Source organism: Thermobia domestica, chromosome 6 (genome assembly GCF_964235325.1).
Source record: "Thermobia domestica chromosome 6, izTheDome1.hap1.1, whole genome shotgun sequence".
Taxonomy (NCBI): Eukaryota; Metazoa; Arthropoda; class Insecta; order Zygentoma; family Lepismatidae; genus Thermobia; species Thermobia domestica.
The window spans coordinates 2,278,987-2,291,158 of NC_137459.1; the positions used below are offsets into that span (position 1 = coordinate 2,278,987).

Genomic DNA, 12,172 nt, shown 5'->3' on the forward strand with positions numbered 1-12,172 from the left:
GCAGCAAAAAACCTGCAACATGAGATGTAAGTTTATTGTGAAATGAAGTCTTTTGCTCCAAAATAAGTGTGATTGGGAGGACACCAAGGTTTCTACTGGTGTGATTTGTGCCACTTAGACGTTATGTTGATTCCCTGTGCCGTTAGATGTAGTTTCACAATAAACTTACATGCTCTTGTTGCAGGTTTTTTGCTGCGGACTGTACAACTTGGTCACGGCCTCACCTATCCTCCAAACAGAAGCATTTTCCGGTTCACGTTAACTAAGAATTTGTGCATATACGACCTCATCTCAGTTTATCTCACGTATTATATATATAGGAGATTTGATCTCTACCAAACGTAAACCATATCTAACGGATAAAAATAACAGTAAAATTCGTTCCTTTTCTTTCTAGTCCTTCGGAATAAAATTTTCAAAATTCGTGAAGCAACTATCTCCTCATATACCTAACTTGGTATCTTTGAATCCAACAATTGAAAAGAAACTTGTGATAATGAATCGTTGACAATATTTCTATAAACTCCAAAGATATTTATTATACACGGAACTTACCTTAATTCTATTTTGCGTTGACTTATAACAGAGTGAAGTACAGAACTGAGATTTCCGTTATTAAATTTTCAAAACAAGAAACTGAATGAAAATGGATTAAAGAAAAAAATGTAAGGAAACGTGGCTACTGAAAATAAATGTGAAGCCATATAATCTGGATCCAAAATTAACGTTTAGAACTTGTACTGTTGACGAAATTGCCGTGAAATTTGGCATCTTCCCTTACCTTTGGGGTTAAAGTATCAATTTATTATGGCTATGTAGCTGAATATATATTGCGGCGTGCTACCATATCAAAAATGACCTAAATTTTTAATTTCGCTTCAAAAATAAAATGACATGAAATATATATTTATGAAGTGCTGTCTATTTTGATACGGTGAAGCCAGCGATAGAGGGTTTAACGATGAAATAACGTTAGACTGTTAAGTACATTAGTTATGCACACATCTGCCTCGTGTGCACATGTTTTTCTTCTGTCACTATCAAAACCGGTGTTTTCTAAGAAAAGTTGATGATGAAACGTAAAGAATTGTGGATACTGCTTTTAAACTATTGACATTTTCTTCGTTTCATATTACTTGTAGTGTTAAACCATTCACGTTAATTAGGAGAAAAAAGAAAATTAAAAATCAGTAAAATAGTATTGAGTGGATTGGATATTGAGTTTAATGTCCCTTTCAGCACCGAGGCTATATGAGACGAGACCTACTAATTAACGTGAAATCCGAACAACATGAACTCCCGTCAGGAATTGAACCTGGGTCTCCCACGCAAAAGGCGCGTACGCTAACCACTTTAAAATAGTATTGGTTCAAGTCTGTACTATATACACGTTCGCTGAAGATTACGTGCTCATTTGGACACTGTACAGCTACTTTTCTATTTATTTTTTTTTATTTTCCTTTCTATCCCTATTCTACTTATTTCTGATGAAGTATTCAACGAAAGTGCTTATAGATGGACTGCTCTGTCACAGTAAAACACAACTGAGATGGACGGGGCAGTACACATCCAAAGTACATTCACTTGCTTCAATCATCGGCACCCCTAGCCTAAAGGGGATAATAATGGGACGTTAAAAGAAAATTAAAAAAAAAAAAAAAAAAATCATTTCATGTAGTAGAATCATTACAGATTACTCAATTCATAATCAGATTACGTTGCATTTCGTTGAGGTGTTTCCATTATGTTGATAACCAGCTGTGTACTCATTAGCAATACTTTGGTCTTCGAAAAACTTCTTACTTCAAGTAGTTTCCCCAACATTATACCACACTGAGTCAATATGAAAAATGTTATTCAGAGCTCCTATGAAAAAGTATCGTAAATAGTAGAAGTACCTGCCTACCAAGAGTAATGAACTTCCTCCCTCTTAGTTTATTATTTATTTAATAACCAAACTACTGTCAATAATATCCCATTTCATACTTCGGCACGATCTACATTTGTTAAGAAAAAATAACAATGCTAAACTGCAGTTCTAAATTGGCCATCACAGAAAGAAACAAGGACGAATTTTACTCTCCATGGTTCTAGAACTCTTTAACCTTTTTAAGTTATAATACTTATTTTTAGGTACTAACGCAGTCTTCCTTATTCGATTAAAAAAGTACCAATAGAGATGTTCTTTATTTATTTATTTTTAAAAGCATGGAGGCATTGTAGGATACATTCCGTATGGTTTCACGCCTTTCTGCGTCGAGACATAGGATGTGATGGCGTCATAACTTAAAAATAATATATTTTTGTGACGCCTGTTTTTATTATTTTTTCGCAGGCTTACTTTTGCACTTAGAAGATTGAAATTTTGCACACACATTCAGTGCACCACTTAGTATTTTTCAGATTTCTGCGTTAAAGCAGAGGGGTCCAGAGGGGCAAAAGGGTAAAAAGGATATTTTTTAACAAAAAATCCTTTTTTCGCGATTCCCCCCCCCCCTTCCCTCAGAGACATGTGAATGGTAGTTTGAAACTGTTCTGTTCTTAAGAGAATGATGGACGTACTATGATCCTAGGGTAAATAGGGATATCTCAGGAAACTTTTGTATTATATCCGGGTCTGAGTAATATGCGACATTGTGGGGCTCATTGGTAAATATTTTTCCCGCATTTACTATTCAAGATAAAAGCATAAAAGTTTGTAAACATATTTAGTACACCCCTTAGTATTTTTCAGTTAATTTTGAGAACTTTGCATTAAAAGAGGAGGACCCAGTGTGTCAAAATTTGGAAGAAAAAAAAAACTGAAAAAATCCTGATTTCCTTCAAAATTTCCAGTCTCACAAGTAAACCTTACGTTTGGGTGAATCGAGTTGCTGACTGAGACACATATGAGAAAGTAGTACTAAATGTGGTCAGTATTTCAGTGAAGTTTTAGGTGCGAAGCTCCAGGGGTTTAGGAGATACAGCTACCAGAACATCACATGAAAGTACAGAATAGTCTTCATACAGTTGGAGGTAAAAGCTCTGTAAGACCTCTTGTAACGACAAAAGGTGCATAACAAATATATGGGTACATATTAGGACTAAGGGGAAGTCATATAGTAAGGGTATACCTGACGGCGGCCATCTTGAAATCCGCCATTTTGAATTAAGGTTAAGTTTTTAAAATAGGAATAGGGTCATGTGATACATGATTTAAGACTCAAATTTAATCAGAAGAACAATGGTGATGTTAATTTTGATTTTCGCGCAATTGGTAAAAAGTTACAGGGAAATTAAATATTGTTGCTGCATATGTATTAGTCCTTTACCCCACCTTGTAAATTTTCTTTTAATGATAATAATTAAATAAAAAGCAGATGGATAAATATTAGGTCTATGGTAAGAGTTGCCTTGTTGACGGCTTTGTTAAATCCGTCATTTTGAATCAGACAAAAGTTTTAAACAAAACGCGTAACAGTGACACCTTATTAATAGCAAATTTTACCATAAATCCAACGGTATAACCATTTTTGCTTTATCATTAACCAGCATTTGTTATCGCATAAACAAGTTGCTAATTTAAATAAAAATGACCAAAGTGGAACTGAGTCATAATTGAACTTGGGTCTTTGGTGTTTTCCAGAAAAGTCCTCAATTAGTACAATCAATATGTAATTCAGAAAAGAGTGCATGACTTGCACAAATGCTCTGCTCACAGTGAGCACACCTGACACAGGCAATCGAGTTACACTTGACACATTTGTCGTTAACAATTCCGTCAAAGCAGTAGTCGTAAGAAGCGATCCATTTAACTTTGTGCTGGTTAATGATAAAGCAAAAATTGTTAAAAATGGTTATGGTAAAATTTGCTATTAATAAGGTCTCACTGTTATGCGTTTTGTTTAAAACTTTTGTCTGATTCAAAATGGATGATTTGAACATGGCCGCCATCAATGCAACTCTTACCATAGACCTAATATTTATCCACCTGCTTTTTATTTAATTATTATCATTAAAACAAAATTTACAAGGTGGGGTAAAGAACTAATACATATGCTGCAACAATATTTAATTTCCCTGTAACTTTTTACCAATTGCGCGTAAATCAAAATTAACGTCACCATTGTTCTTCTGATTAAATTTGAGTCTTAAATCATGTATCACATGACCCTATTCCTATTTTAAAAACTTAAGCTTGATTCAAAATGGCGGATTTCAAGATGGCCGCCGTCAGATATACCCTTACTATATGACTTCCCCCTAGTCCTAATATGTACCCATATATTTGTTATGCACCTTTTGTCGTTACAAGAGGTCTTACAGAGCTTTTACCTCCAACTGTATGAAGACTATTCTGTACTTCCATGTGATGTTCTGGTAGCTGTATCTCCTAAACCCCTGGAGCTTCGCACCTAAAACTTCACTGAAATACTAATCACATTTAGTACTACTTTTTCATGTGTGTCTCAGTCAGCAACTCGATTCACCCAAACGTAAGGTTTACTTGTCAGTATCATAGAGAAATGTACCATTTAAAAGACTGTTCTATTCTGAAGAGAAAGACGTATGGACCATGATCCTAGAATAAATGGGGATGATGATGTAGCTGCTTGACAAACTATAATTTACTCCAAAAAAGCCAGAATTTAAAAGGGTTAAGGCCTTATATTTAAACTACGATTCTGACACGGGTGCAGTGAAACTAAGGAAAATCTACAAAACATCTAGGATGCCTAATTGTGAGACTTTTACCAGTCGTCTCACTTGCAAAACAAAATCCATATTATTCGTTAGTTGATGTACTGCCGGTCAACTATCTTTATTCTCGTTCGTTGGTTAGACTGGAATTCGGCACCCACGCTATAAGAGACATGGACCTAAAATTTAAAGTGCAATCTTAACCATCGTAGTGTGTTCAAATGCCAAGGTTCTTCCACTAGAAATCGAACCCGGAACAGTGAACGCGCTAGCCACTAGACCAGCTGGGAGGGCTCTCTAAGCTTGTGACAGCACTTTGTTCACAAACGTACAGCACTCATTACGGATGCCCTTATGACACTGTGGTCGATATCTCGATCTCTCATCCTCCCCGATCTACAGGATATTTAAACGAGTGCTAACAAAATTACATGTTACTAAAATTATAAAACACCTACATACATACGAGGGAGGATCAGAAACTAAGATTACAAGGCCGATATTTCTGGAGTTTCGTCTGTTATAGAGAAATGAGGAGTGGATGGTAATTTTAATACATGGAGTTGGTAACTGCGGAGTTTCAGCCATCCGCTACCTATGGCGTTCGTTGTAGGTAAACACAAATGGTGACTTGTTTGGAAAACTGGTCTCGCGAAGAACTGCGCTCAGTTATTCGACTTCTGTGGGCGAAACATGTAATCTCGGCTGAAATTCACCGGCAATTGGTAGAAGTTGAGAGAGAGAGGTGGTTAAACACTTTGAGACAACGTGGCTGAACACGGAAGGACAGGTTTTTACCAGAAGGGAATCTTCAAACATCTCACGATGCGAACCGATATGGAGACTGTCTTGAAAAATCATCTATTGTGTGTACTATCTGTTGCCTGAATTGTTTGTATGAAATAACATATACACGTCTCCTGCAGGCTTTGTAACCTTACTTTTTGATCATCCCTGGTATTATATGCCATCTACTTTACTATTTTATCTACGAAATAACAGTAGAAGTTATTACCTATTGAAATGGTTGACAAGTCGCTAGTACCTTGCTTTCCAGCAGTAAGCACTCTCGGAGTTCCGGATGTAGGTGACGTAACAATGGGTTGAGAACTTGGCACAAGGGTTACTGTTCGTTGACCACCACCTGTGGTCACCTGAACAGTCACAGGTTTGCCTCCAATAGCAATTGCCTGTTAACAAGAAGCATAAGTTATAATTACGTAACACATACAAGTGTGATAATACACATTACAAAAATGTATTTGTAAACAATGAATATCAGGGCACTGTAGTATATCTTCTATATGAGGTACGTTATAGTAATCTATCAGATAATATATCTTTTCATGTAACTTAAAGAGTTTGGTTTATGAGGAAAAAAAAAAAAAAAAAAAAAGTTCGAAAACGTTTATCTCTATGCATCGACATTTCCAAACTAGCACATCAATACCCCTCAAATCTGTATGAGAAATTTTGCATTAATACACGCTCCGGCACTACTTTAATTTCTGGGTTTGAACACTGATAGCACACAATAATACATTCACTGATGCAATAACATATGAGAGTTTCAAAAATGTTGGTTTACCTGCCTGGTTTTCCAAATTAATGAAGCAAACACATTAAAATATTTTGTATAATATCTTTGCTCATCTTTGAAACGAGAAAGCCAAAACGATATACACCAATTACATTACAAGTAAATAATAAATAAAAAATAGTTGAAAATAATATCCTCGAGATTTTTTCTTGATATCGTACACATATCTGTACTTTTCTTAATTCCATTTTGTCTCATGTATTTTTTCCTACATTAATATAGTCTTACCTGTATTGTTTTTGCTTTGTCATCTCAAATATAATCATAGGTATTGCTAAAAAATATATCGAAATCTTTCATTTTATAATTTGGTAACCCTACATTTTAATCTTAGCTATGTGCTGGCAATAGCAGTAAGTTTGGGATTTATTTACTGAAATGAAGTAGTTTATCAATCAGGTGATATATTTTTGCCTTATTTAAAAATAGTACCGAACATTTGATCACAATTTTTTAAGTGCTAAAGTGCATTGTTCATGACTAACAAAAAAGCTATTATTTTCCAATGTTTTCAACATGCCTTCATTTCTAAATGCACTAGGATATTAAAATGCCCAACTACAATTAATCGGCTGTAGTCCGGCCCAGATTAGGATAAGTAGACTGGAGCGGTATATTTGGCTTCCTCTTCTATTACAGATTATTATATGCTTTTCCGTTTTCAGGTTCTTCCGACATGTATTCAACAATGAGACTGTGCTGTCCCAAGTGAGTACCGCATCCATTATTGGTCGTTGTTACTTACAATGACTAAGGAGCTCGATCAAAATATATGAATTTCTTCATGTATTTGAAACAGAAAAGGCAACAGAAACAAACAGAAAGGCAAATTAGGTTAAGTAGTTCATTTGGGTAGGGGAGTATTGGGAAGTATAGTCTAGGGCGTAAGAATGTGCCAATCCGGCCTGGTTGAAGAAAGTAATTAAAATCCTATTAAGTTTATCATTTCAATTCAAGCTTTGCAATATTTTTGGAGGTGGATTTTTTGGGTTTTATTGTGAGCTTTAGTGCGTAATTTTGGGCTGGGAAAATTTCCAACAACGCTGGTTATATTTGTCAAAGGACGGAAAATTATCTTGTAGATTACACAATTTTCAACATATAATTGTATAATGCGTAAATTTAGTACATACTTACCAGATTTTAGTCTAACATGAAACAAACAAGAACTGCCATAGGCAGATTTCATCATATGTAAACTATAATTTGTTGCTAAGAGAAACACAATTCAACAAAAGTAAACTTGCCTGAGTTTCAAATTTCATCGTGTCCTGGGCAGGTAACGCCAAAATTTGATCGGACCCTGTATTTAAAAACATTCTTCTTTGTGTTGCCAGTTTACCTTTCAATATGTCATTTTCAGCTGCCCGTTGTTGTTTTCCATGCTTTTCCAACCCAGATAAAGGCTTAATGCCTCGAACGAGTCCGTCGGAGACTACGACAATCTCTGCTCCCGGATGAACAGCTTGCGCATTAGGTGCTAACGGCTGTACATTCTCTGTGGACCTTTCTGTTGTACCTGTAGTTAAAAATGTAAACATCAAGTAAAATAAAATCTTGCACTAATCATTAGAACTTCGTGTTAAGTTAGTATTCTGTCTTAGTGCAACGTCGTGGGAAAGTCGCTAATGCACATGCTTTCTACAAGCATGGTTGCAGGTTCCATCGCTGGTAGGGCATATTAATCTCTGGATGGACAACTGACAAAGAAAATGAAATGAACATGTCATCCGGACATCCGAATCAAACCTGGTCCATTCGATAAACATAAGATATGTTCATGCACAAAAAAATTAGGTGCCATAGGCAATGGAGTAAGTCCCTGGAGCTCATTAACCCTGTTAGTATATAGAAAATCGTAGACTCGCAGTGAAATAGCTATTGCATCAACACTGTTCATTGGAAAGTCATGCTTTATAGCACATTTTCTTCAGCATGAAACAAGAAGCTTTCCAGAGGTGCTATGTATTAAGGTCCATAACGTACTTGAACAGGGAAAATTGAGAGAATGTCGGGAAAATTCCCTCCAGAAATGCCTACCATCAACTTTGGAAAGACCCCCGGTAAAAGTACACAATCCAAATCTCTAAAAGTACTATAGGGGTTAGGAAATGTGTATGCCAAGTTTTTATTGATAGACGGAATAGATATGAGAGAGGAAAAATTTGTATTGTTAAACAAGCTTTGCCCTCATATCTATTCCCTCTATCAATACAAAACTTGGCATACACTTTCCTAACCCCTATAGTACTAGATTCATTTGGATTGTGTGGTTTTACCCGGGGTCTTTCCAGAGGGGTCCAAAGTTGATGGTAGGGATTTCTGAAGGGAATTTTCCCGACATTCTCTCAATTTTCCCTGTTCAAGTACGTTATGGACCGCAATACATAGCACCTCTGGAAAGCTTGTTTCATCCTTAAGAGAATGAACTATAAACCATGATTTTCCAATGAACCGTGTTGTTCATGCAATAGCTATTTCACTGGGAGTCTACGATTTTCTTTATATTAACTGGGTTAATGGGCACCAGGGACTTACTCCGTTACCCGTGGCACCAACTTTTTTGTGCATGAACATATCTTTGTTGTTTATCGAATGCACTAGGTTTGATTCGGATGTCCGGATGACATGTTCATGTCCGTTCCTTGTGAGTAGTGGTTTGGATCTTGCTTTAAGCAGCAGATCCTGTTCCCCATAGCCACGATAATGAAAAGGAACGCCAAACTATTTACTCGTTACAATTTAACACTACAATACAAGGCGTCTATAAATGAAATAATTTTTAACACTATATAGAATTCAAAAGTATTATAATCTGACTACTATTCTTCCCAAGATTGATCCTTACCAGGAATTGAAGCCGGTATAACATGTACTGCAAATAGCATGCTAGTCATTCTACTATGAACGAACGCAAATTTTAATTAATTGTACTGTGCATTGTACAAGGAGTTCTTATTTTGCCACCATCACTACTACTACTACTGCTCCATCATCGGTACTTGACCGATTTTAATCCCACATAATAAGTGTAACTTAGTTTCAAATGAAACGCACACCATGTTTGATCAAGGTCATTCAATGTGAATTTTCTTATCCCTTGTCCCTGTCCGATTTCAACCCCAAGAAATCAACATGCACGGCAGTGCATGGCAGCCAAGTTCCGCGAAAACAATGAAAACTGGCCTGCACTGCCTTAAGCATATTATACACGAACAAGAGTTTTGGGTAAAATCGCCGATTTCGAGGCTTTGTAAAAACGATTCTATTAATGGTAGAAACATGAAATTTAGAATGTAAGGAGATATCCCACAGATGTACCCATATGTTAAATCTCACATTCCTACCTTCAACCATATTCGAGTACTGGACCCCCAAAATATGCAGTTTTCAGGCTCACTGACTCATCAAATTGATTAGGTACTTCCCAATGAGATAGAGACGTGAAACTCTGTACAATGGTACCTTATAATGACTTGAGTATGGAAAAAGTCCGAAATTTGAGGAATGTTCTACGGGAAAGTTTTTATATGCAAAAAACTGTCCTTAGCCAAGCAAGAAATCGTTTCACTCACTCACTCATCAAATTAATTAGGTACTTCCCAATGATATAAACGTGAAACTCTTCATAAAGGTACCTTATAATGGCTTGCGTGAAAAAATTCTGAAATGTGAGGAATGTGCTATTGGGAAATATTTCATGGGCGAAAAACTGTTCTTAGCAAAGCAGAAAACGGTTCATTCAGTCACTCATCACATTGATTTGCTAGTTTCCAATAAGATAAAGACGTGAAACTCTGCATAAAGGTACCTTATAATGAGTTGAGTGTGAAAAAGGTCTTACATGTGAGAAATGTGCAATGAGGATTTTTTTTTATGGGTGAAAAACTATTTTTAGCCAAGCAGATATCGGTTCATTCATTCACTCGTCTCATTGATTAAGTACTTGTTTATGAAATATTGACGTAAAAGTCTATATATTGGTACTAATGACTTGAGTATGGAAAAGGTCTGAAATTTAAGTAATGTACTAAAGGAAATTTTTTATGAGTGAAAACTGTCCGTAGCCAAGCAGAAATCGGTTCACTCAATGATTGACTCATTCATAGCATTAATTAAGTACTTTCCAATGAGATAGAAGGATGAATCTCTGCATAAAAAGGTACCTTATAATGATTTGAGTATGGAAAATGTCCGAAATTTAAGGAAGTGCTATGGAAAAATTTTATGGGTGAAAACTGTCCTTAGTCAAGCAGTCGGTTCACTCACTCGCTCATCACATTGATTTTGTACTTCCCAATGAGATAATTCATGAAACTCTGCATAAAGGTATTTTATAATGACCTGAGTATGGAAAAAGTCCGAAATGTGACGAATGTGCTATGGGAAATTTTCTATAGACGAAAAATTGTCCGTAGCCATTAGGTACTTTCCAATGAGATGAAGATGTGAATGTCTACACGAAGGTAGCTTATAATGGCTTGAATATGGAAAATATCCGAAATTTATGGAATGTGCTATGGAATTTTCTATGGGCGAAAAACTGTCCTTACTCAGAGATCGGTTCATTTACTCACTCATCATTGATTAGGTGCTTCCAAATGCGATAGAGAATTGAAACTCTGCATAATGGCACCTACCTTATGTAATGACCTGTGTAAGTAAAGGTTCCAAATTTAAGGAATGTACTATGGGGACTTTTTATGGGCGAAAAACTGTCCATAGCCATTAGGTACTTCTTAATGAGATAAAGATGCGAAACTCTCCACAAAGGTACACTATAACGGTTTGAAAATGAAATTTGAGGAATTTGCTACGGAAATTTTTTCATTAGCAAAAAAAACTGTCGTTACAATCAGAAATCGGGAACGATTCCGTTATTGAACACATCATGTGCATAGTGATAATGTTGTCAATCGTCCGAGTGGTTGAGTTGGTGCCCTTCTGGCTGGTCTATTGGCTACCACGTGCGCCTTTGGTCTATGCGGTCCTCGGTTCGATTTCCGGAGGAAGAGCCTTTGGAATCTAAACTCTCCTCGATGTTTCTGTGTTCGTGTCCGTGTCGTTCTAGGTTAATAGAAAAATAAGCTAAGGTCACTGAGAAAAATCCGTTATCCGGACAGCGGTATAGTGTACAAATATACGGGATCCTTATGTTTACTACAGAAATCAATACTTAACCTACGTTATCCATATGCTACATACGTACTGCCCTCTTTCCCGCTTTGATGTTACACAATGTCGTTGCAGGATGTCTGACATCTAACAGTCTTCCGTACATTACACATACGTCAGCTATAAGTTACATACGGCCATCTGTATGTGAGATCCTGACCGCCTACATAGTCTTTTCGTTCGTGCGGAAAGTACGTTTATTCGGAACACTTATACGGAAAGTATGTTTAAAATATACTTTTTCAGTTATACGTTTAGTGTACGTTAAGTCCAAAAACTACAAGATTTACACATGTAACCAACGTTTTTACGTACGCCACATACAGATTTTCTCAGTGTGCGAGTAAAATAATTGAAAACTAGTAATAAGTAGTTAAGCAAGTTAATGGGGCACGTTCTGTGAATCAGTTAACTTTTAAAAACGTGGGCAAAGACACGTACAGTACATACTGCCGTAAATTTCGTGGTTGGAAACCCAGACAAGGAAAGCCAATATTTCTTTTTTCGGTGAATATTTTTCCTTTATTGCAGTCATTGGTATTAAATAGATATTGAAATGAATTTGATAAGTAAGATAATGTAGGGGTGAGAATATTTAAAATTAATGAAGTTTTCGAAGAAATGAGAAATCTAATTGTTCGAATTTATGTGAGACTAGCAACAAAATGTAACCGATTTCGTAAATATATTGGTACCACGAGTCATATTATAGTTACC

General features: G+C 36.1%; 1 protein-coding gene across 4 annotated transcripts in view; it reads right to left on the reverse strand.

Annotated features, from left to right (window-relative positions):
• LOC145687813 (host cell factor 1-like) overlaps positions 1-12,172 on the reverse strand; it is a 127,549-nt gene that overhangs the window by 50,670 nt on the left and 64,707 nt on the right. For 3 of the 4 annotated variants that reach the window (XM_081761236.1, XM_081761237.1, XM_081761235.1), the window contains exons 9-10: positions 7,528-7,799; positions 5,696-5,870 (exon numbers count right to left, since the gene is read on the reverse strand). In XM_081761236.1, the coding sequence (XP_081617362.1) occupies positions 5,696-5,870; positions 7,528-7,799 (447 nt within the window). The remainder of the gene's footprint in view (positions 1-5,695; positions 5,871-7,527; positions 7,800-12,172) is intronic. The other variant, XM_081761238.1, reaches the window with a different exon arrangement.